At 47.0% G+C, this 25,953-nt stretch overlaps 1 protein-coding gene across 2 annotated transcripts; it reads right to left on the bottom strand.

Annotated features, from left to right (window-relative positions):
• Window positions 1–1,271: 1,271 nt before the first annotated feature.
• IRF9 (interferon regulatory factor 9) lies at window positions 1,272–24,346 on the bottom strand. 2 transcript variants are annotated; one of them, XM_081167983.1, is made up of 9 exons: window positions 24,240–24,346; window positions 17,610–17,799; window positions 14,816–15,002; window positions 12,432–12,562; window positions 10,292–10,394; window positions 7,444–7,524; window positions 5,433–5,807; window positions 2,922–3,034; window positions 1,272–1,919 (listed from the first exon to the last, which is right to left on the bottom strand). In XM_081167983.1, the coding sequence occupies exons 2-9, from the start codon at window positions 17,796–17,798 to the stop codon at window positions 1,791–1,793; spliced, it is 1,308 nt and encodes a 435-aa protein (XP_081024109.1). In that variant the 5' UTR covers window position 17,799; window positions 24,240–24,346; the 3' UTR covers window positions 1,272–1,790. The 2 variants fall into 2 exon arrangements, with proteins under 2 accessions (XP_081024109.1, XP_081024110.1); XM_081167984.1 differs by having other exon boundaries at window positions 17,610–17,859; window positions 24,240–24,328.
• Between the last annotated feature and the right edge of the window lie 1,607 nt (window positions 24,347–25,953).

Raw genomic sequence — 25,953 nt, 5'->3', positions numbered from 1 at the left:
ATAACTACTTAGTTCCTGAGCCAGGTCATAGGCTCACCCTGTTCATACACAGACATACCCTTAAGACAGGATTTGTGAATGAAAAGACAATGGGGAGGCTTTACCATTTTCCTTGACCTTGCAGAGAAATCATTTGGTCAGTTTGGGAGTCAAAATGGTTTCAGGGCCGTTTTCCTGTGCTGCTTCAGACAAGTGGTATATATATTTATGTACGTGTTTGCTTGGTACATTTATGAACATTTATTATATATATAAGACCTTCCTTAATTTTTTTTATTTTAAGAGTAAACTGGTTATTCCCACTGAACAGCTTTTGCAGCTGTTGATGACTGATGAGCACACATGCATGAATCAGCAAACAAGCAGAGTATCAGTTCAGGGAAACCACAGGGAAAATAATGGTGACTCATCAACCACATGTGAGGCTTAGAAGAGACCAGCGCCAGAGTTATGTAACACAGAATCATGCTCGTTTTTTAGGGAGCCCTTTACATAGAATCTGACCAAACTGAATGAAATGTGCTTCCAAGTGAAGGATTATTAGGACTAAGGGGTGTAACTGGTCAATTTGGGCATGGATCTTAGGGTAGGTATTTGCTTTTTTGATGTGGGAACTGAATTAACTTCCATTGTGAAAACTTCCAAGGTCTCAAAAGAGTAACTACAGCTTTTTGGGCTATCTCTGGAGAAGAGGATGGTATCGCTCTCTTTTTGTAAAGAACCTTTCCTCGTATTTCCAACAGAGACAGCATATAAAAAATGACAAGAACATAGTAAAAGAGAGGAACAAATGGGGGGGGGGGAGAGAACCATTTCAGAAACAAAATTAACCACTTACGCCTGTTCCTGGCATGCACACTGTGAAAACTCAAAGCAGTAAACGCCCAGATCGATATTGAAAAGCAAGAGATAGAAAGAAGAAACCCCAAGCATTCTGTTTGTTTTAAGTGGATTTCCATTATCGTTTTTGAATTTTGGGGAAAGGCTGCAGAGTTCAATTCAGTGAAAGGAAAATGCTTAATTGATGCCTATGAGAGTGTTCCCTGGGATGCGTTACTTGAGAACACAATGGAATCTGTCTAGGGCCCCCCCTCTCTGGTTGCATTCTGGATAAAATGGCTTTTTAAGGTGCCTATAGCTATGGATCAGGATTATCTGAAAGTCAGGATTCAAGCAGACAAAAAATAAAGAAAAAAACACTACCTCACAAAACGTGAAACCTGTGGGATTCTCTGCCACATGATTCAAAACTCCCACACCAGATTCCAGCATCCATTTCCAATAAAACTTTATTATTTAAACAAATATCTTCAGATCCACACAGCAAGCGTGAAAGACAGTCTAAGCGTCACATTTCCCGAGATACTAATAGAGTGCAAGAAGGCATGAGCTCACTAGGCACGGGAATGAGGGAGGCCAAAAAAAGGGGGTTTTTCCCCACAAGGTTTTGTATTACTTCCCAGCCATTCCTCAGCTGGGAAAAGGAGGAGGAGGAGCTTATCGCTGCTAATTAGGAGAGGAAAAGCCCTCGCTCTCATCTCAGGATATCGCCAGGAAATAATTCCCACCAGGGTTTCTGCTCTAGTGTTTCACACTTTTTCTACATAATGCCATGTTCACAGGTAGAAGTTGTTCCGACGTGCAGGAATGAGTAAAGTAGGAAGTCCCGCCCGAGAGAATAAGGCAGGAAGTAGGAAGTGCCGCTCCGAGGAACTGTTCAAGACCCCGGATGGGTCTGTACCACAAGCGGGTCAGCAGCCGCCAAAATCAGAGGGACAGGACAGGTGATTTCAGCATTCGGGTGCCCCAGAAGCATCCCATTTCCCAGCGGAGCCATCCGAAACGACCAAGAGGACTTGGGGAACAGCTGCTTGTACCACGGGAGGAGAGACTGCAGCCGAGGCAAATATCTGCTCCATCTGCGGGCGGAGAAGAGGGGGAAATCAACCGCTGAAATGACTCTAGAAATTTTGAGTGACTGCATAGGTCGTTCACCGTTTTGACCAGCGTCCTTCCCATCACTTGCTTCTAAAAACCCGCCGCCGTTTACCAGCATGTCTTGCGCCACGATCGACTGCGCATGCTGGTCTTGAATCCTGTTCCGCTCCAATTTCTGCCTACTACCCATGCTGTGATTTCCTCCAAATACGACTTATCCACGTCCCGGAGGCCATAACGCGTGTCTGTTCCATCTACCCACCTTGCGTCTCTGCTGTGATGTCCCCATACACTACACAGAGTGAGCCTCTGCCCCCAATGCTTAGAAAACTGGCAGAATAAATAGGTTTACTTCGGCGTCCAGTGCCCCCTCCCCTGCACTCGCAATGTGTTTCCGCCCTTCTCCCTAGCATTGTTTGCCCAAGATGCATTTATTTCTTACATTCTCTGCATGGCATGTCTTTTGTCTCCACCCTTGGCAGGCCAACCAACAACAACAACAACAACAACAACAACAACAACAACAACAACAATAATAATAATAATAATAATAATAATAATAATTTATTTATACCCCGAACATCTGGCTGGGTTCCCCCAGACACTCTGGGCAACTCACAATTGAGTGTTAAAAACAACACAGCATTAAATATTAAAAACTTTCCTAAACAGGGCTGCCTTCAGATGTCTTTTAAAGATAGGATAGCTGCTTATTTCCTTCACATCTGAAGGGAGGGCATTCCACAGGGCAGGTGCCACCACCGAGAAGGCCCTCTGCCTGGTTCCCTGCAACCTCACTTCTTGCAATGAGGGAACCGCCAGAAGGCCCTCGGAGCTTGACCTCAGTGTCTGGGCTGAACAATGGGGGTGGAGATGCTCCTCCGCGTATACAGGACCGAGGCCGTTTAGGGCTTTAAAGGTCAGCACCAACACTTTGAACTGAACAATGTGCGTCCGCCTTGCCGACACTTAATGAATCTCACCTGGATGACGATTCTCTTGCTGTCCACGCAGTCTTGCCCCAATTCCTCCCCGACACAGAGAGTGACTTGGTGTTCAGGCTTAGGCCCACGGCCCAGGGAGTATTCCTGCAGTGCTGTTGGCGGAAAACGAAAAGAGAGCGGCATGATACAGCAGGAAGCACCAGAACCAAATCGGGCTTTGTCAAATGAATACGGCAATAGACATATTACGGCCAGAGGCTTAAGAAGGTCAGGCGGTACCCGGTGTGGAAAAATTCTTGTCACCCCCCCCCACACACATTGATTTCTTTTTTTGCCTGCAATAATAGTTTTGCGTTATTTCTTATTTTCTTACAAAGGAATGTGGATTATGAGGCGACCGTGGACAGATACAGTGGTGCCTCGCAAGACGAAAAGAATCCGTTCTGTGATTCTCTTCATCTAGCGGTTTTTTCGTCTTGCGAAGCAAGCCCATTGACGGATTAGCGGATTAGCGCTATTAGCGGCTTTTAGCGGCTTACCTGCTGATCGGATCAGCTGATAAGCGGCTTAGCGGCTTAGAAAAAGGGGGGGAAGGGGAAAAAAACCAGCAGGAACTCGCAAGACATTGTCGTCTTGCGAAGCAAGCCCATAGGAAATTCATTTTGTGAAGCACCTCCAAAACGGAAAACTCTTTCGTCTAGCGAGTTTTCCGTCTTGCGAGGCATTCGTCTTGCGGTGCACCACTGTACTTAAATCTACAGGATAGATTGTGTTTTGGCTCCATCGAAATGAAATTTCGGCCTTCACGACATATGAAAACGGCCAAGTAAACAGTTATTCTCGTGGAGGAGGATCAAGATATTCACTGATATGCATGAAAGTTCAGATATAGCTATATCTATGTCTCAATTATCAGATGTCTTCTAAAAGTCAGGTAGTTGCTTATCTCCTTGACATCTGATGGGAGGGTGTTCCACAGGGCGGGCGCCACCACCGAGAAGGCCCTCTGCCTGGTTTCCTGTAGCCTCACTTCTCGCAGGGAGGGACCCGCCAGAAGGCCCTCGGAGCTGGACCTCAGCGTCCAGGCTGAACGATGGGGATGGAGACGCTCCTTCAGGTACCCCTTGCAGACGACTGCCGGGCCTGGCGACAGGCCATCAGGTCGTGCATCCATACAGCAGTGACCAGAGGAGGAATGACCCCAGGAGGAGAAGAAATGCCGGGGTACATCTGCTGCCGCAGCACAACCGGATGCCTTCCTCTGCCCCAGCTGCAACAAAACACGTCTTGCCCGTATCGGCCTCTACGGCCACAGCAGGTGCTGCGACTCTCCAATGGTTTGACTTCACCCCATAGCTGTCAACCGTCCCTTATTTGGCGGGAAACTCCCTTATCCCAGCGCCGTGTCCCGCTGCTGTCCCTTATTGATGATGTCCCTTAAATTTCCCGGGTTTCAAAGGAAGCAGCTCCTCTCCCTCCCTCCCTGCCGGCCAGGGAGGAGGGAGGCTCCAACTGTGTTGCTTGGCTGCGTTGCTCACCCAATAAGGAGTCTGAGAACGACTGGGGGGTGGAGCTTGCATGCCTTGCACCAATCAAATCGGCTGCGTTGCCTGGGGACTCGCCTTTGCTCAGCGCTTCCCAGCGGAGAGGTGACTGCGGTTTTCCTTGCTTCGTCCCCTTTGCCGGGTTGCTGCGCTGTGGCTTGAGGCTTCCTTTGGCTGCTGGCTGGGCTTTCTGCCTTTGGCTCGGAGGGGCTCAGAAGTTGAACATACTTGTGCCTAGAAAATCCCTTATTTTGGCTGTTGATCCCTTATTTTCGAGGCTGCTGGCCCTTATTTTCAAATCTGTAAGTTGACAGCTATGGCTGAACTTTACCCCCAAAGGCGCACTCCTCTGTCATCTCCCAAGACATATGGAGCACCTTCTGCAAGAAAAGAGGTGGGGAAGCCATGTCCCTCCAGGCGCCGTGGGTCTCCAGACCCCATCAGCCCCAGGGAGATGGGGGTCAGGTGTGCTGCAACCATAGCTGTCAACTTACAGATTTGAAAATAAGGGACCAGCAGCCTCAAAAATAAGGGATCAGAAGCCAAAATAAGGGATTTTGCGGGCACAGGTATGTTCGATTTCTGAGCCCCTCCAAGCCAAAGGCAGAAAGCCCAGCCAGCAGCCAAATGTAGCCTCAAGCAGTGGTTCCCACAGCGCAGCAACCCGGCAAAGGGGATGCAGCAAGGAAAACCACCGTCCCCTCTCCGCTGGGAAGCGCTGAGTCCCCAGGCAACGCGGCCGATTTGATTGGCGCAAGGCATGCAAGCTCCACCCCCAGTCGTTCTTAGACTCCTTATTGGGTGAGCAACGCAGCCAAGCAACACAGTTGGAGCCTCCCTCCTCCCTGGCCGGCAGGGAGGGAGGGAGAGGAGCTGCTTCCTTTGAAACCCGGGAAATTTAAGGGACATCATCAATAAGGGACAGCAGCGGGACACGGCGCTGGGATAAGGGACTTTCCCGCCAAATAAGCGACGGTTGACAGCTATGCCTTTGGCTCAGCCTCACCTGACTTAAATGCCTTGGTGCTGAACAACTGAAGGAAGGCATTGCTGGGCAGCTTCCTGTGGGGCTGGGTGCCCCCCGGACCACGCAAGAAGATGCTGGCTCGTCCCCGGCACTGAACGAAAATCCCCTCCGCGTTGCTGGCCGCCATGACACCCTTCTCCAGGTCCTTCAGCAGTCGGCGGACGTCGGCTTCCTTCTGGGCGTCCTCGAGACCAGAGGCGGGCGGCAGCACGACCCGGAGCATGCTGTTGCCGGACGTTCCCAGAGGGGCTGGAGCGGAAGTGACCAGGAACTCTCCCTCCGGCAGCAACTCTTTCAGGACCTCCTTGCCACCGTAGGAGATGGACAGGATGACGAAGAAGTTCCCTGGACTGCCTGGGAGACGAGAAGAAGGAAATTGAGAGGGTCAGCTACTGCCTCCCCAAACAGGATGCGTACGGATAATAAGGATTATGAAAGCTGTTATAGGGGTTTTTTGGTGGGGGTGTCAGTCTGCATAATATCCCCAGGGCCTTTCCCACCCGGCCTGTTTCTGTGAGGGTAGAATCCGTAAGAGGATAATAATAATAATAATAATAATAATAATAATAATAATAATAATAATTATACCCCGCCCATCTGGCTGGGTTTCCCCAGCCACTCTGGGCAGCTCCCAATAGAATATTAAAAACACGATAAAACATCAAATATTAAGAGCTTCCCTAGATAGGGCTGCCTTCAGGTGTCTTCTAAAAGTCAGATAATTGTTTGTTTCCTTGACACCTGACGGGAGAGCGTTCCACAGGGAGGGCGCCACTACCAATAATTCCCTCTGCCTGGTTCCCTGTAGCTTTGCTTCTCGCAGTGAGGGAACCGCCAGAAGGCCCTCGGAGCTGGACCTCAGTGTCCAGGATGAACAATGGGGGTGGAGACGCTCCTTCAGGTATACTGGGCCAAGGCCATTTAGGGCTTTCAAGGTCAGCACCAACACTTTGAATTGTGCTTGGAAACATCCTGGGAGCCAATGTAGGTCTTTCAGGACTGGTGTTATGTGGTCTCGTCGGCCGCTCCCAGTCACCAGTTTAGCTGCCGCATTCTGGATTAGTTGCAGTTTCCGAGTCACCTTCAAAGGTAGACCCACGTAGAGTGCATTGCAGTAGTCTAAGTGAGAGATAACCAGAGCATGCACCACTCTGGCGAGACAGTCTGCGGGCAGGTAGGGTCTCAGCCTGCGTACCAGGTGGAGTTGGTAGACAGCTGCCCTGGATACAGAATTGACCTGTGCCTCCATGGACAGCAGTGAGTCCAAAATGACTCCCAGGCTGCATACCTGGTCCTTCAGGGGCACAGTTACCCCATTCAGGACTAGGGAAGTCCTCCACACCCACCCACCCCCTGTCCCCCAAAAACAGTACTCATCCCACTGAAGGGGACTGCCCACAACATCATTTGCATAGCCCCGCCTCCGATAAAAGCAGGAGGAGTTAACCCCCGACACACTGAAGTAAAATATTATTTATCACATAGATTCAGAGACCGTCGCAGGCATAGCTAAACTTGACCCTCCAGATGTTTTGGGACTACAATTACCATCATCCATGACCACCGGTCCTGTTGGCGAGGGATGATGGGAGTTGTCCGAAACATCTGGAGGGCCAAGTTTGGCCATGCCTGGAACTCTATTGCAGCGGTTCTCAACCTGTGGGTCCCCAGATGTTGTTGGACTACAACTCCCATCATCCCTGAGCTCTGGCATTGCTAGCTGGGGTGATGGGAGTTGTAGTTCAACAACATCTGGGGACCCACAGGTTGAGAAAGGCTGCTCTACTGTCTCTTAACAGTGACTCCAGGGCTGCTGCAGCAGAATATCATTTTAAAAAACAATGATCAACATTTTTAAAAGTACAGGGAATTGAAGGAGTAGGCTAATATTGCATGCAATGTGATTATTACAAGAACGGAGCCCTGTGCCTTCTTACAGACCCTTTCCAAGGCAGCTGCACAGCTAAGCCACCAGCTTCCGTCATCTCACCTCTAACATTCTCTGAAATGGGCACAGCTTGGTCGGCTTCTGGCTTCTGGTGGAAGGCAGCAATGTCATTCATAGCCAGCGCTAGTGTAAAGAAGCAGAAAAGAGAGGAAATGAGGAACCAGGCTTTCCACAGAATAAAGGAATCATTTCCTAAGACAAAAATGGTCTTCCCCCATGCCGAGATGCCCACGCCATGGGGACCACACCACGGGGACGGGAGCGTTCAATGGCCCCAGTTGACACATTTTTCTGGAATCAACGGCAGTGTCTATTTTATGGTTACCAGATTTTTTTCAATGAATCCGGGAACACTTTTTTTTTTTTAAGCTGAGTAGCCACAGGGAGTCAGGAGTGGGGATGCTGAGGCAAAAGACCCTGGGCCCAAGCACACATGAATATTGTATAAAGGTGAAACGCCCTTCTTTCGCACCCTGTGAAGCTCTGAGTTTTTTAAAAAAACTGGGCAAAAAGTGGCTGTCTGCCCGTGGCACCTGAGCCTCCCCCGATCTCCTGCCCCCTTCCCCCTTTTTTTTTGTCTGATGAGGGGAGGCTTGGGAGTTGCAGCTGGCCGGCCATTGCCCAGTTTTTTAACAGGGTGCAAAAGAAGGGCTTTGCACCTTGCCTGGCAGAGAAACTGCATGCCTTCTGCCCCTGCTGGGCAATGCCTGCAACTCCTGAGCCTCCCCCGATCTGTCAAAACAAAGGGAGAAGGAGATCTGTACCGCTGGACATCCCTTGTTCCCCCTTGGCAGTGGCGGCGGCAGCAAGCAGCTCCTGAAGCCAGCCAGAGCCAACTGCGCTACCAGGCTGGCTCCGGGCTGCTGAGGCTGCTGCTGCCACATTTCCCAGGCCAAAATAAAAAAATTCCTTCCAGTAGCACCTTAAAGACCAACTAAGTTAGTTCTTGGTATGAGCTTTCGTGTGCATGCACACTTCTTCAGATACACTGAAACAGAAGTTGCCAGATCCTTCTATATAGTGAGAAGGTGGGGAGGGGTATTACTCAGAAGGGTGGTGGGAATTGGAGATTGGCAGATAGCTGAGAGAGCCTGTTGACGACTCTTAATGACTGTAATAGGTCTTACAGGAAAAGGCAAGGGGTGAGAAGGTGAGAAATGGCTTAGTCATGTATAATGAGATAAGAATCCAATGTCTTTGTTCAGACCAGGTCTCTCAATGGTTTTAAGTTTGGTAATGAGTTGCAATTCAGCAGCTTCTCTTTCCAGTCTATTTCTGAAATTCCTTTGTAGTAAAACAGCTACTTTGAGATCTTGTATAGAATGTCCTGGGAGATTGAAGTGTTCTCCTACTGGTTTCTCTGTTTTGTGATTCTTGATGTCAGATTTGCAACATTTCCCAGGGACAGATTTGCAAATCTGCGGACATTCCGGGGACGGAATTTGTCCGGGGACAGATTTGCAAATCCAGCGACTGTCCCCGGGAACCGTAGTCTATTTGGGGGGCTTGCAATAACTACAGATTGCTTGTACCGAAAGGACTGGGGGACAGAATTACTTAATGGACACATGTTTAAGATTACGTAGAAATCGTTTGCTTTTGGCAAATGTGGCATTATTTTGTGTGTTTTTTACGAACAAAGGAAGATGTCCAGCACTTCTTCGCCTGTGGGTTTTTATGAACAAGGAGGAAAAAAAGATTTGAAATTATAATGGTCTTAGTACCTTGACAGCCCACCACAGTTCCTCAGTACTTGATATCACCTATTTTCCCAAGCTTACATATTCCTTCATAACTGCTCTGATTATTCCTTGCTTGTGTGTTTTTGTTTTTAAAAGCATTTTCAAATTTGAGAGAGAAGTAGTCTTTGTTGAAATTGCAACATTTAATGATAGAGGGTAAGGATTTGCTGAACTAAATATCTGAACTGGAATACAAAAAGGGAGGTGTGAGGAGGTCAAGAAACTAGTGAATGAAGTATAAGATATGAAAATACTAATCTTTTTTCTGTTTTCTTTTTTGGCGTTTTTTCTTCTTTTTCTCTATTCTGTTAACTGTTCTCTATTGTGTACCTCTATGTGTTTTGTCTTTTTGTCTTTTCTTATTTTTGTAGCTTTTTTGTTTTTGTATTCTATGTTTAAATTTTGAAGTTTTTTATTGTTTATGAAACTTTAATAAACATTTAATAAAAATGTGTGGGGGGGGTAATATTTGGAAAAAGTAGAATGTTAACGAGGAAGAGAATGCCTGTAATCAGATGTACACCACAGCCAGTTCCCCATACGCACCTGGAATTAAGACAGCAGCAATGAGGACTAGCACCTTAGAAATGAACAAATGGTGCCATAATCCATTGCCTACCTTTCTGGACCCTCTGCAATTAATTTGCAAGAAGATCAGGGAAAGGAGGGGGAAAGTAGGCCAGTCTGTAAGCCCTATTCCATAATTCCTGTTGCAAGGAGCTGGGAAGGGCGATACCTATTAAACTCAATTTCTCTCCCCAGGGGATTCTGGGAACTATCGCTCTGTGAGCACCCTGAACAAACTACAGCTCCCAGAATTCTCTGGGGGAAGCTGTTTAAAGTGGTACAAACGTTGCATTAAATGCGTGCTTCTTTGGTGCATCAAACATTTCGGCACACTGTTTTCTTTCCACGGAGCGAGAGGCCGAACGTCTTCTCTCGGTTCGAGCGAACACTTATTATTTTCCAGGAAGCAGGTCGGAAGAGATCTCCTGTTCTGTGAGGTTTTGTTAAGAACAGATCACTTCCTTGAGGGGGGCGGGAAACAAGGGGGATGTGCTCCTGTGTGGGTGAACAGGAAGAGAAATTGGGATGTCCTCGCGCTGTGATCAGAGCCACAAAACAGAGGGAAATGCGAATTGCCCCACCTGACTCCATGGACTCAGGTTTCATCTCCCCATTTGGGATGACCAAAGCGGCGAATGTGTTTGGGGCCTGGCTAGCGATGGCTTCGAAGGTGGAGCTGGATTCCTGGAGGGGAAGAAGAGATATTAGGGTGTGTTCATACACACACGCCGCACTGTGGTATACAGTAGCACCTTGGTTTTCAAACTTAATCCGTTCCGGAAGTCCGTTCCAAAACCAAAGCGTTCCAAAACCAAGACGCGCTTTCCCGTAGAAAGTAATGCAAAGTGGATCGATTCGTTCCAGACCTTGGAAAACAGCCCGTAAAACAGCAATTTAACATCAATTTCACTTTCAAATAAGACCATTGATCCATAAAATGAAAGTAATAATCAATGTACAGTGATACCTCGGGTTAAGTACTTAATTCGTTCCGGAGGTCCGTTCTTAACCTGAAACTGTTCTTAACCTGAAGCACCACTTTAGCTAATGGGGCCTCCTGCTGCCGCCGCACGATTTCTGTTCTCATCCTGAAGCAAAGTTCTTAACCAGAGGTACTATTTCTGGGTTAGCGGAGTCTGTAACCTGAAGTGTCTGTGACCTGAAGCGTATGTAACCCGAGGTACCACTGTACTGCAGTCACACAATCAATCAGTCAGTAGCTGAACTGGGTTTCACACAGTCACAAAACCAAAACCAAGAAAGCTGCAAAAACAAAAAGGCAAAATAAATAGCAAAAACAGACAGACCTCAGTGTACCGCTAAAAAGGGAAGCGTAACACTCAAAACGGAGCACGTTCAGCTTCCGAAAAAAGTTCGCAAACCAGAACACTTACTTCCGGGTTTGCAGTGTTTGGGTTCCAAGTTGTTTGAGAACCAAGGTACCACTGTACTGTTCCCCGTCCTTTTAAATACAGACCCAAGCACCCCACTAATACCACAATTTGCTTCAAGCAGGGGGATGCAGAACACCGGGGGTCTATACAGTGGTACCTCGGGTTACATACGCTTCAGGTTACAGACTCCGCTAACCCAGAAATAGTGCTTCAGGTTAAGAACTTTGCTTCAGGATAAGAACAGAAATCGTGCTCCGGCGGCGCGGCGGCAGCAGGAGGCCCCATTAGCTAAAGTGGTGCTTCAGGTTAAGAACAGTTTCAGGTTAAGTACGGACCTCCGGAATGAATTAAGTACTTAACCTGAGGTACCACTGTAATCTAGTCGCCTATATATATATATATATATATATATATATATATATATATATATCCTCCGTCTATCCCTATATCGACACAGCAGTTTCCAGCTCCTCTCTTCAGAAATATTGCCGATACATATTATAAAGGCCTGCTTCCTATGTTCCCAGTCACGTCTAATCTTTCCATATCTCCTGGGATATCTCCGTCAGCAGAGCACAGGGCTTTTTTGATCTCAGGGTCACGGGTTTGAGCCCCACGTTGTGCAAATGATTCCTGCGCGGCTGGGGTTGGGCTGGATGACCTCAGAGGTCCCAGTCCCACTCTATAATTCTATGATCTTGCACTCAAAGCGCTGCCTGGGGCTTATGGGAATTGCAAGTTGGCCAAGGCTCACCTAAGAGAATAGGTGAAATAAAGGGGGGGGTGTGAAGACTGCGAATGGGGGAGAGTGGGATAGCAGCCAGGAAGTTAAAAATAAAAATAATGAGATTTTGCTTCAGTGGAAATGGTGGAGGGGGGAAATTGATCAGAGGAGACCCTGCTGGAAGTCTGAGGGGTACAAACCTCTGGGAGGCAATTTTGGGGGGGGGGGGTTGTGGCACTAATCCCCCATCGAAACCCTCCAGAAACAGATTTGGGAGGTTTTACATTTCGAATGGAAATTCCTTCATTTGCCTAGGCTTACTTTGATATTCTCATTGACTGCATTATTCTAAATGACAGAATTTCTGCAATGTGGGTTAAAAAAATAAATAAATTGATATGCAATATTTTATTGTGTTCATGGCGTTTTGTTCCCTTCCGCTTGTAACCACTGCAAACCACTTTTTTTGGGGGGGGGAGGTCTGCAGTTTGGAGCACAGAGCCTCTACTCTGCATGCGGCATGTTCCGCATTCGAATCCTGCCGGCATCTCCAGATGCCAGTGTTCCTATCACATCTCATCCTTTCGCTCCTTTGGCACTCACCATCTTCAAGCTGCAGACGGTGGCTGGAGGCTGAGGGAGGCTGCTATCAGGATCGCCATTCTCCTTCTCTGAGGACCCGCTGGAAGATTCTGGCTTGGGCGCTTTTGGCTTTCTTGGTTTGGGCTGGGTCCCTTGAAATCAATTTAAATCACTAGTCAGTAAGACTTAGAATCATAGAATCATAGAATCCTAGAGTTGGAATAGACCACAAGGGCCATCGAGTCCAACCCCCTGCCAAGCAGGAAACACCATCAGAGCACTCCTGACATATGGTTGTCAAGCCTCTGCTTAAAGACCTCCAAAGCAGGAGACTCCACCACACTCCTGGGCAGCAAATTCCACTGTCAAACAGCTCTTACTGTCAGGAAGTTCTTCCTAATGTTTAGGTGGAATCTTCTTTCTTGTAGTTTGGATCCATTGCTCCGTGTCCGCTTCTCTGGAGCAGCAGAAAACAACCTTTCTCCCTCCTCTATGTGACATCCTTTTATATATTTGAACATGGCTATCATATCACCCCTTAACCTCCTCTTCTCCAGGCTAAACATGCCCAGCTCCCTTAGCCGTTCCTCATAAGGCATCGTTTCCAGGCCTTTGACCATTTTGGATGCCCTCCTCTGGACACGTTCCAGTTTGTCCGTGTCCTTCTTGAACTGTGGTGCCCAGAACTGGACTTAAGTCTTCCCCCCCCCCTTTTCCTTTTTACAGAAAGACTCATTCTTGCCGTTATCATCTTAATATTTACAACCAGATGAATGTTTCATTTTTGGAATAATAAATTTTCAGAGTCGTTTTTACAGTTACATCCAAAATCACTGATCTGGTTATACTATTGGGAATACACAGACAGATAATTCTGAAATTATTGTGAGGTTTAATAAGTTAATCCACCCCGCTGGGAACTGTAGTTCAATAAAGGTGCTGAGAATTAGGGGACCCCCATTCCCCTCGGAGCGCTAAAACTCCCATTGTTCCCTGGGAAGAGGGTTCGGTTGTTAAACCTCTCCGGTGGGGAGGAGGGACCCCCACTTTAGACGGCGTATGAATCTCCTTCCTCTGAGAAAAGGTGGGCTTATATGGGGCGGCCCCTCACATTACCCCACAGGGAAATGCAGTTTTTGGGGGCGCAGGATGTATAGAAACTTCAAGAGCAGGAAGGTGACAAATGGAAATTACAGAGTTATGACAAACTTAAAGAGAAGGTGCGAGACTGGTTACATTACTTTCAAATAAGAGAGGCATATAATATGGATAAAAAAATTGGTTTCCAGGTGGAAAAATCAAAGTTAGAAACAGAACTGTTAGAACCCAATGCTAAGATACTATCAAGAATGTACAATCTGCTGTTGAAATGGAATACCGAGGAAGAAACGGTAAAATCTGCAATGATAAAATGGGCACAAGACATAGGACATAATATTATGTTTGCTGACTGGGAGAAGTTGTGGACCACTGGGATTAAATTCACGGCATGTAATGCCTTAAGAGAGAATATTATGAAAATGATGTATACGTGGTACATGACTCCAGTCAAGCTTGCAAAAATCTATCACTTGCCCAATAATAAATGTTGGAAATGTAAAGAAATTGAAGGTACATTCTTTCACCTTTGGTGGACGTGCCCAAGGATTAAGGCTTTCTGGGAAATGATATATAATGAACTGAAAAAGGTATTTAAATATACCTTCCCGAAGAAACCAGAGGCCTTCCTCCTGGGCATAGTTGACCAATCGGTGTTAAAGAAGGATAGAACTTTCTTTATGTATGCTACAGCAGCAGCAAGAATTCTCATTGCAAAGCATTGGAAGACACAAGATTTACCCACTCTGGAAGAATGGCAGATGCAGTTAATGGACTATATAGAATTGGCGGAAATGACTGGCAGAATCCGAGACCAGGGAGAAGAGTCGGTGGAAGAAGATTGGAGGAAATTTAAAATTTATTTACAGAAATATTGTAAAAATTTTGAATGTTGATGACGTTGAAACGAATTCAAGGGGTTCTAGCAACAAGGCAAAATGTAAGATGGGATTGATAATAGATAAACTAAATCGAATATGAATTTGCTGAACCAACTTTAAAAAAGGGATACAAAAAAGGGAGGCGTGAGGAAGTCAGGAAAATAAGTTAACTAAAGAGGAGTTAAAAAAGAGGGAGTTTTCTTCCCCCCCCCTTTTTATGTGTTTTTCATTTTTCTCCTTTTTTGTGTTTAATGTTTGTATTTTTGTATTTTGACTTTGTATTTTTCTGTTTTTGTACTTTTTTCTTCTGTTTTTGTATTCTTTTTGAACTTCTTTATTGAGAAAATTTAATAAAATATTAATTTTTTAAAAAAGGATGTATAGAAACTTCAAGGACGTGGGGGGAATGGAGGCCAATGTCCTTACCAAGGCTCTGCTCGGGCAGCGGCACCAAGCGGTACACCTTGTAGGGCTCAGCGGTCCCCAGCTTGGAGCGTTCCGGCACCTCCTCGAACTCGGGACTCTTGGAGAAAGCGCAGCGGATGCGCGTCTTCCACGTGGCAGGGTCGAGGGGCTCGCCCGGCCTGTACTTTCCTTTAAAGACAGCCCAGGCCTGAGAAAGAGAGAGAGAGACGCAGGGTCAAGCCTCCTTGCAACTGCATCTCTTTTTTTAAATTTTTAAATAATTTTTATTAAGTACAAATTAGAAAATGTACATATTTACAACAAAAGAAAATACATAGGAAAAAGAAAATACATATAACCAAGGGAAAAAAATTAGAGAATACTTTGCCTCTTTTCATAGTTACAGTTATTTATACCTCTATAAAATGCTATTCACAATAAAGGAGTGAAATGAAAGATATCAGAAAAAAGAACAAAGAAAAAATAAAGAGGTAAAAGAAAAGGATCATATGTGAAATTTTTTTAAAGTAAATAAGTATTCACTATACATAGCCGTTTCCCATCTATATTTATGTTCAATTGTATGATTTCATCCTGTTCTTATCTACCTTAAAAAGTGTTGTTGTTTTTTAAAAGACTTCCACCGTTTACCTCACGCGTTTTTAATAATCCGTTCGTCAAATCCTCTGTTCTTCATATTTTCCCTTTGGATTTCCTTAATGTCTCACTTTGTATTTTTTACATTACGCACAAGATTATTCTAAACACAACCAGATTTTTATAGTCGAGCCCTGGTTTTGTAAATAATCATTTAAGAACTCCCATTGCTTCATAACCATAGTTTTGGATTTTCTCCTTATTATATCTGTCAGTTTTGCTAGTTCCAGGTACTCGCAAAGTTCCCCCAACCATTCTCTTTTTGTTGGGATGCTGTCTTCTTTCCAATAGCTAGCAATCAAAATTCTTGCTGCTGTTGTCGCGTATAGAAATAAGTTACGTTTTATCTTTTGGGATATCTTTATCTAAAATTCCTAGCAGATATGCCTCTGCCTTTTTTTGTGTGTGATGTCCTTATCAATTTTTTTATTTCGTCGTGGATCATGTCCCAAAAGGTTTTAATCTTTGGGCAAGTCCACCACATGTGTTATAACGTACCTTTTGTTCTGTTACATTTACAACTGCATCTCAACCACAACGCTCCCCTGCAACCCACACTTCTCCCTGAGAGGCTTATTTTCTACCTGCGGGGATTCCCACCCAACTCCCGCCGTGATGGGAGCATGCCCCATCATAGTCCAAAACAGCGCAGGCTGGACGTAGGTTTGCAACCTTGACGAGAACCGCAACTCAGAAGCGTGATATTTTGCAGCGCTTTGGCCGATCCTATTAGAAGTTCTGGAACTTGGAGCAGAGAATTTTGAAAGGTTGCTTTGCAACGTGGTTTTGGACGGAGAGCTCCAAAAGTGTTCATCATCTCAATGCTATCAATGAGCTGTCTAGCCCACGCCATGCCCAGGCAGGGTGGCAGACTCTCCAAATTTGCCCAAAATTTGGAGCCACACACGGACGCGGACTTATAAAAAATATTGGGGGGGCCCGGGAAAGCTCATGAATAATAAATAAGCTCATGAATATGCAAATAAAGTGGCGCCGCCTCCTCGTGAGCGAATAGCGCCTATTAATCAGCTCCGGAGCAGAAATTGGGGGGAGCTTTTGCTCGGGAGGGAGGGCAGGAGGCATGCAGCCCGATCCTGTGCATTTTGGGCTGGGGGAGGGGCGGCGATGGCGCTCTGCTGGAGGGGCGCCCGAGATTATTGGGGGGGCGGAGCCCCCCCAAACGAATTTTTGAGGGGGCTCGGGCCCCTTCAAGCCCCATGGAGTCGGCGCCTATGGAGCCACACAATGCACAGACAGCTTTGTGCCATGTTTTAAGACACAAACCTTCACATTTTGACAACAATTTGTACCATTTCACTATCTGTATTTCGTTTCAATTCTATTAGAGATCAGTTACTTTTCGACAATTAGCTTTCATATGATTTTTAGCTGCTTGCATTTCATCTGCGTTGTTTTAATTTGCGTAAGCTACCTTGAGTCTATGGGGGCGGCGGAATATAAATCAATACATTTATCGTTAAGAATAATTCCCTTGGTGCCTGGTTTGGACCTTGCACTTAGCGCAGAACGCTGCAGCAAAATTGCTGACAGGTCTGAGACTCAACCAGAACCACACACAGTGCTCCAGCCCTGCTCTCGATTTGTACAACATCTTTATGAAAGCATTTTATTTTATTTTCAATTCCTGAGGATCCCTAGCATGGAATGGGCGCTCCTTCACGGCTGCCGCACGCTGGGACAATGCCTTCGTTCATCTATCTCCTACGACCCCCAAGTCTCGTTCCTGGTCAGCCCCTTGCCAGATCAGACCCCAAACGTATTATAACCGAGAGGCAGCAGTGTGGAGCAGTGGTTAGGAACACCAGAGGGTTCAAACCCTCGCCCGGCCGCAAATCTCGCCGGGGGACCCCTGCGCTAGCCACTGCCCCTCTCTGCCTTACCTTACCTCACAGGACTGTGAGGAGCAGCCAAATCGTGCTTTCCACGAAATCAATAAATAGATCGACAAATGAACCAGGAAGCAGGGGAGGCAGAATGCCACAAATGCTTCTGAATGATCTTCTCACTGCCGGCAAATCTCTGCCTTCCCCACTAATGCCGCCCCGTTCCCGTGGGTGCCAGAATCACAGAGCTGCAGGACTGGGAAGGGACCCTCAAAGGTCATCCAGCTCAACCCGCCGAAACGCAGGTACAATACCTTGAAAAAGCCGGCGTCCTCCTCGTGCCGGAATTCCTGCTTCCCCGCGTGTTTCCACGGGATGCGGAACATGGTCTTGTGGGGAGGGTCGTCCCAGACCACCCCCGGGAACTGACCGCTTTCCACCTGCTCCACGGTCCACTGGCGCAGCTTGCGCGTCCTTCGAACCCCGCGCCGAGACGTCGCCATCCTTGACGGGGAGGGAGAGACGGAATACAGAGATCAGCCACAGGTGGGGAGGAGGGATCGCCTGGAAGGTGTGAGGGGAGAGTCTAATTCTGAAAAAAAATAAAGGGTTGGGGCAGGGGGCAGGAAACTTTTTCAGCAGGGGGCCGGTCCACTGTCCCTCAGACCTTGTGGGGGGCCGGACTATATTTTTTTTTGGGGGGGGGGGAGAACCAATTCCTATGCCCCACAAATAATGCAGAGGTGTATTTTAAATAAAAGCACACATTTTACACATGTAAAAAGCACCAGGCAGGCCCCACAAATAACCCAGAGGTGCATTTTAAATAAAAGGGCACATTTTACAGTGGTGCCCCGCAAGACAAATGCCTCGCAAGACGGAAAACTCGCTAGACGAAAGAGTTTTCCGTTTTGGAGGTGCTTCGCAAAACGAATTTCCTATGGGCTTGCTTCACGACAATGTCTTGCGAGTTCCTGCTGGTTTTTCCCCTCCTCCCCCCCCTTTTCTAAGCTGCTAAGCCACTTATCAGCTGATCCGATCAGCAGATAAGCAACTAAAAGCCGCTAAAAGCCGCTAATAGCACTAATCCGCTAATCCTTCAATGGGCTTGCTTCACAAGACGAAAAAACCGCTAGACGAAGAGAATCACAGAACGGATTCTTTTCGTCTTGCGAGGCACCACTGTACTCTTGTAAAAACACCAGGCAGACCCCACAAATAACCCAGAGGTGCATTTTAAATAAAAGGACACATTCTACTCATGTAAAAACACGCCGATTCCCGGACCATCTGTGGGCCGGATTTAGAAGGCGATTGGGCCAGATCCGGCCCCCGGGCCTTAGTTTGCCTACCCATGGGTTGGGCGGGCTTCCTCAGCCTCGGCCCTCCAGATGTTTTTGGCCTACAACTCCCATGATCCTTAGCTAGCAAGACCAGCAGTCAGGGATGATGGGAATTGTAGTCTCAAAACATCTGGATGGCCGAGGCTGAGGAAGCCTGGGTTGGGGGATCTTTTGGAATCCTTATTGGTTCCCACCACTGTGGACCTGGCTTTGGCTAGTGGGTGGGGCGGCCGCCTGCCAACTGCCTGATATCGCAAGTCCCACCCACCTATTTTAACCCGCCGCTCTTAATGGCACCATTTTGAAATTCGGAAAATGGCCTTTATGGAAGAAGGTACCTCGTTCCAGCAAGATGAGCAGGCCTTAAGTATCAGGAGTATCAGGAAGAGTGGAATAAATTTAATGATTATTTAGTTGAATTAACTGAAAATAGCTTGCAGATACTTAATTGGCTTAGGATTTTATTTATGTTAAGTGATGAATTAATATGTTTAATTCCATAAGGTGGAGATTTAAGGATGTTAATGTTTATGTTAAATTTCATAAGAATTGGGATTTGGAAAACCGTTAAAAGGACATGCAATGAAATTCAACCAAGGGGAAGCGAGGAAGTCATTTAACAAAGTTAATAAGTGTAATTTTCAATAAGGCTATGATTTATGTTTGTTTGTTTGTTTGTTTATAATATTGTGAAAACCAATAATTTTTTTGGAAAAAAATAAAGCCGGCTCTTGCCAAAAGTAATTTGGGGGGATGCAGGCTGTGTACACGCCACACAAAGGATCCCACACCCAAAAAAGAGAATCCTGGGAACTGTAGTTTGCTGAGGGCGCCAGGAATTGTAGCTCTGCGAAGAGCTCTGGGAACGGAGCGCAAGAATCGAGGCTCATACAAAACAATTGGCACTTGGTCATGGCTGACAAACCCACGCAACACTAATGCGATATGTGGCAAAACCCACAAAGACACTTTCGAGGCCTATTGTTTCATATTTACTTCGTGCATTAACTCTGTAAGAGTCACGGCCCCCTGCAGCCGACGACTCTTTCCGGTTGCGTGGCTACACTTGTAATACTGAAACCGCTTTTGTGCCCATTGACTGACACCCATGGTTTTTGCTCGTACTGTTTTGTGTCATTTTGAATGGGGTGGGTGGGACAAAAACCAGCGGGTGCAAACTTCTGCTACAAGGAAGTCTGATCGTTCAAAATAAAATTTAAAAAGGCTTCTGTGAGCTTTTGAAGAGGAGATGCCTGTTTGGGGGAAAAGGGCATCTGTAAAAGCAGAAGAGAGAAAGGAAAAAATGGCGAAGGGTCAGTTCCATAGCTGAAGATCTGGGCAGCGAAGGAACATCTCAGACGTGGCCTTTGACCCTCGGTTCTCAGCCTGTGGGTTGGAATACAACTCCCATCATCCCTGAGCTCTGGCCTTGCTAGCTAGAGGGGATGGGAGTTGTAGTCCAACCAGATGTTGTTAGACTACAACTCCCATCATCCCTGAGCTCTGGCCTTGCTCGCTAGAGGGGATGGGAGTTGTAGATGGGAGTTGTAGTCCAACCAGATGTTGTTAGACTACAACTCCCATCATCCCTGAGCTCTGGCCTTGCTCGCTAGAGGGGATGGGAGTTGTAGATGGGAGTTGTAGTCCAACCAGATGTTGTTAGACTACAACTCCCATCATCCCTGAGCTCTGGCCTTGCTAGCTAGATGGGATGGGAGTTGTAGATGGGAGTTGTAGTCCAGCCACATTTTGTTAGACTACAACTCCCATCATCCCTGAGCTCTGGCCTTGCTCGCTAGAGGTGATGGGAGTTGTAGTTCAACAACATCTGGGACCCCCAGGTTGAGAAAGGCTGCTGTGGATGTTGCTGTACTACAACTCCCATGATCCTTGCGCCGTTGGCCATGCTCGCTGGGGCTGATGGGGCCTTGCCGCGGGTTGGACTAGAACCCAAGGGCCTCACTCTGAACAAGACTGCTTTCCTGCAGTCCTCCGTAAGTTGGAAAACATCTCAGATACACTTAAGAGGCACACACACTCCAAAACAGCTTCCCTTACACTCCACAGACTATTTGCAATTATCGTCTCATCGTGTGTGGCTTCTGGAAAAGAAAGCATGTCCGTCGGGTGGAAAACAAACCTTTTCGTTATTACATTAACAACGTCAAATTGCAGAATGAAATATAGCTGCAAGGCGGGACGATAGCAGAAAGGGGAAAGTAAATGGATCCTGGCAACTGCCTTAATAATAATTCTGGCACACTCGCCCAGTTTGCTACCGTCCTAAGGGAGGCTGACTGGTTGCTGTCGATAGCTGGCCTCCTAGGAGGCTGGGAAATCGACAAAACTCTCACCGCCAACGCCCCAAGCTAAAGGATGATGTGATCCGGGCAGCTGGGAGGGTGAATTGCGACGGCGGCTTGAGGCAGACTAAGAGAGGGGCTTTGTAAACATCGAAATTTAGGAAGCTGCCCTATACTGGGTCAGATCGGTTGTCTACCTGGCTCAGAATTTCTGCCTACACCCTACACTGACTGGCAGAAACGTCTCTACAGGGCTTCAGGCAGGGCGTTTCTCGAACCCAGGACCTTCTTCTGCATGCAAGGCAGGTGCTACTACAGTGGTACCTCAGGTTACATACGCTTCAGGTTACATACGCTTCAGGTTACAGACTCCGCTAACCCAGAAATAGTGCTTCAGGTTAAGAACTTTGCTTCAGGATGAGAACAGAAATTGTGCTCTGGCGGTGCAGCGGCAGCAGGAGGCCCCATTAGCTAAAGTGGTGCTTCAGGTTAAGAACAGTTTCAGGTTAAGTACGGACCTCCAGAAAGAATTAAGTACTTAACCTGTGGTACCACTGTACCTCTGAACTGCAACCTTTTCGCTTTGTCCCTGGAGGCCAGAAGGACGAGCATCTGGGAGTGTTTAAGCTGTGTGCGTCCCATCGAGGCTCAACCTGTCCATTTGTAAATAGGCATAACAACATTGTGTTTTTCCTAGTGTCAGAGAGAGGTATAAATAGTGTTACTGTAACTCACAGCAACAGCCCAGGCCTAATCCCTATGCATATTTTGGGAGCTCGTGATTCTGCCTAAATCTACAACCCTCCGCTCCTCAAACTGCAGTCCTCTAGATGCTTTTGGATCTTTCGCCTACCTAAAATTAGAGATTCCCTAGATAATCGAAGCAGCTCCCCGATTCATTTTCAAAGGGGCTTGCTTCAGAGTAGACCAACGTAGGTAAAGGTACAGGTAAAGGGACCCCTGATCATTAGATCCAGTCGTGGCCGACTCTGGGGTTGTGGCGCTCATCTCGCTTTATTGGCCTAGGGAGCTGGCGTACCACTTCCGGGTCATATGTCCAGCATGACTAAGCCGCTTCTGGCGAACCAGAGCAGCTCACGGAAACGCCGTTTACCTTCCCTTCATTATCCCTACCTATTTATCTACTTGCACTTCATGCTTTCAAACTGCTAGGTTGGCAGGAGCAGGTACTGAGCAACAGGAGCTCACCCTGTCGCGGGGATTTGAACCGCTGACCTTCTGATCGGCAAATCCTAGGCCCTGTGGTTTAATCCACAGCGCCACCCACGTCCCTAGACCAGCATAGGGCCAGTCCGCAAATCTACAAAAGTTTGCTCGGATAATGCGGACAACACCAGATCCTTCGGGATCTGCAATTACACCACCGCCATCCTGTCCCCCAGGTGTACACGCATGCACACACCATTTAATAATAATAATCTCACACCACTTTAGGCCTGTTTAATGCTGTGGTTTTTTAAATCTGCTTTCTGTAGCCGGGGAGAACGAGAGACATAGCAAAGGCACCCCCAGCGGAAAGACAAAACAGCCAAGGAAAATCTAAGACTAAAGCATATTAGTATTGCAGGAAAGAAACAAGTAGCGTGCATTAAAAAGGAAATAGAGAAGGAAGGAGTTAGCATGAGAGAGATGCAAACAGGAAACTAAGGCAGGGTGGTGCAATGGTTCGAGCGTCGGACTAAGGCCTGGGAGACCAAAGTTCAAATCCTCCCTCAGACATGGAGGTCAGTGGAGTCAGTCGCCACCTCTCAGCCTAAACTACCTCGCAGGGGCGTTGTAAGAGCAAAAGGGAGGAGGCAGAGGATGGCCATGCGAACCACCTTCAGCTTCTAGCAGGAAAGGTGGGGTGCAAATGTGGAAAAGAAAAGGGAAACCGCGTTAAAGCGAGGACATCAAAGAATCTTCCAACACGCATCACCTTCTTGCGCAACGGTCTGAAGTCGTGCATCGTTACAGATTTCTTCTAAACGGCCATTTTGTGCGGGTAGCCGTCTGAACATCTGGATGGCATAAATTGAATTTTATTGTTGCGAGGGTTTTTTTTGGGGGGGGTTAGCCTGAGTCCCTCCTAATTCCTGGATCAGGCAAGGATTCAATGGCTGGAAAAGCCGGGGGGGGGCAGGGGGAAGTTTCTTGGTAAGGGCCTGCTAAGTATGGCGCCTTAAGGGAACAAAGAAAGTGGCTCTGTGTGAATGGATTGGTCCCCCTCTCTCAACTGTCTGTTACTTAGAAAGGCAAAAGCCAGAGCTGTGCCAGAAGGCAGCTGGCCAGCTGAGAGTGAGTGAGCCATCAATGCCTGATCTCTGCTGGGATCCAAGGCTGTGGAAGCAAGATCCTCTGGGATCTGCCAGGGCTGTGAACCCCTCCATCGTAGGCTCAGGTTGTATATATATATATATATATATGTGTGTGTGTACCTGGAACCCCCGGACTCTTGCACCACGCAGAGATTGGGGTGGCGTGCGACAACATGTTTAAATTAAGACAGATGGATCGCTGGCTATTTATTGCCTTTTCACAGAACCACAGAGTTGGAAGGGAACCCAGGGGGTCATCTAGTCCAACCCCCGGCAGTGCAGGAATATTTTGCCCAAAGTAGGATTCGAACTCTGCACCCTGAGATTAAGAGACTGGGCTGACAGCAGAGGGTGTCCTTCTCTATTATCCCTTCATTCCCCCCCGCTCTCTTTTTCCTTATTCTTCCTTGGTTAGTTTTGTTAATAAAAACAATAGTTTTGAAAACAAAGAGATTCTTGCAACACCCTAAGGACTGAGCAAACCCGAGCGCCTTCCCTTGCCCAGAAAGCTTCGCTGAACGCAATTAACAGCAGCGCGCAGGATTGCTCAGTACTGCAAAAGCAATCCAGACCTCGCCTCCCACGGAATTTAAAAGTTGGCGATGGCTCCCGTTAAGCCCCGTCGATTGCAATGGGCCTCCTTGAAAGTCAGACAAATAATCAAATCGAATCAAATCGGCTCCAACGCCCGGATTACGGCACGATCAGTAACAATAATAGCAAGAATAATGGTTATTATATAAAGCACTTTTAGGTGCTGCAAAGACTCTTATCTGCAGCAGCGGAGTAGCGAGGAAGCCTGCGATCCTCCGCCAGCACTTTTGCACGGGAGTAAAGCCCCGCTGGACTCAACGGGGGCTTACTTCCGAGTAAACGCGCTCGGGGAGGCGGCAGGAGAAAATTAAGGCAGGAAAGCTGAATGATAAAGGAGAGGAAAATATTATTTTTTATATATATAAGGTGATATATATATGTCCCACCTCTGATCTCCAAGCCTCCCTCCTGCAGCGAAGTCCTCTTCGCAAAACACACCGAGTAGCGCTTTTGCCTTCCAGCTGAGCTGGGCTTCGCCACGCCCACTCTGGGCTTCGCCACGCCCCCTTTCCTTCTACCCCGCCCTCCCTCGCCCATTTCTCCCGGCTCCGCTTCTTTTCCCGTAAATCACGTGACCGCCGCCTCCGCCTCTCCGGCCTCTAGGGGGCAGCAGAGAGGAGGGCGCGCCGGTTTCAGGCTTCGCCGCCGCCAAAATAAACATGGGGAAAGCAGATATAGTTTCATGATTTCTGGGAGAGATCTCTATTTATCGAGAGACGGAGAGATCCACGAGAGAGGGAACATGCACTCCCCCAAATTTCAAAAGCACCCTTGCAGCAAGTGCCTCCCCCCTGTTCCAGAAAAGTGAATAAATTGTGCGGGAACTATAGTTCACCCCACCCAGTTACGATCCTCAGCACCTCTGACAAACTACAGCTCCCAGGATTATGGGGAGAGAGAGAGATCTGTTTTAAATGCATGGCGGTGGATGGAGTTTGCATGCTTCAAAGTTCATCCCCACCCCGAAAAAAGAATGCTGGGAACTGTAGTTTCAGTTGAGGGTGCTGGGAATTGTCACCCTGTAAGGGGCAACACCTTCCTAACGCCACATTGAAACTGTGCTGCTGCGGCAATGTGGTGGTTTTAATGTACTGCCGTCTCTGAATTTTAATGACTGCTAAAGCACTCTGGGAATTGTAGCTCAGCACCTCTGACAAAACTACAGTTCCCAGGATTCTGGGGGGGGGGTGGGATCCATAGTTCTTTAATGTTGTGCAACATTGCTTCGAATGTCTTGGGGCCAAAGTTAGCGGCCACCCCAACAGCTAGTTAACATCGTGTGTGTACAGGTGAAACTCGGAAAATTAGAATATCGTGGAAAAGTAATTGATGCAAAAGGGGCCCAAACCAAGTACTGAGTACATGTGCCTGCTTCTACTTCTCAGAGGTCCAATATTGCTCTATTTGCAATCCTTGTTTTGCCGAGTTCATTTAATATTCTAATTTTCTGAGATTGCTAATTTGGGGTTTTCATTAGCTGTATGCCATGATCATCACAATCATAACCAATAAAGGCTTGACATATCTTGCTTTGCATGTCATGAGTCTATCTCACATATTAGTTTAACCTTTTAAGTTGAATTACTGAAACAAATGAACTTTTCCACGGTATTCTAATTTTCCAAGTTTCACCTGTATATTTGTGTGTGTGTGAATAAGTTCTGCTTTTCGCCTCCCTTTACTCTTCCAACCTTGATCTTCACTGGATGACCCCACTGAATATCAAAACTATGAGAGAAAAATATCTCTCTAGCCCCTTTCACTGCACCAAATTTTATATCCCTCTGTCATGTCCCCCCTCCCCTTAAATGCACCTTTCCTCCGTACACACTGTACACTGAAAGCATGTACCTTCCGCCAAAGAATCTTGGGAACTGTAGTTCAATATGGGTGCTGGGAATTGTAGCTCTGTGAGGGGCAAACGAGTTCCCACAATTTTATTTTTTTTTGGGGGGAGCCATGTGCTTTAAATGTATTTAGCTTTTAACATTGTTTAACATAGCTTTTAACAATGTTAAGAGATTTAGGTATTTGAAGTAATAATTTTTTGTGCGTTTAGTTTATTGTCTTTGTTGTGTGTTTTGTTTGTTTTTGCTTTTT

This window comes from Podarcis bocagei, assembly GCF_964188305.1.
Source record: "Podarcis bocagei genome assembly, chromosome: 13".
NCBI lineage: Eukaryota > Metazoa > Chordata > Lepidosauria > Squamata > Lacertidae > Podarcis > Podarcis bocagei.
This window is presented reverse-complemented; position numbering and strand designations above follow the sequence as displayed.

Bases quoted from the DNA above. Each gene is read 5' to 3' on its own strand.
- IRF9 (XM_081167983.1), bottom strand. From the start codon at position 17,798: ATGGCGACGTCTCGGCGCGGGGTTCGAAGGACGCGCAAGCTGCGCCAG. The intron at 10,395-12,431 runs GTGAGTGCCAAA...CTTCCCCTCCAG, and splicing joins CCGTCTGCAGCTTGAAGATG to GAATCCAGCTCCACCTTCGA. The intron at 7,525-10,291 runs GTGGGGCAATTC...TCTTTACACTAG, and splicing joins ACCTGAGTCCATGGAGTCAG to CGCTGGCTATGAATGACATT.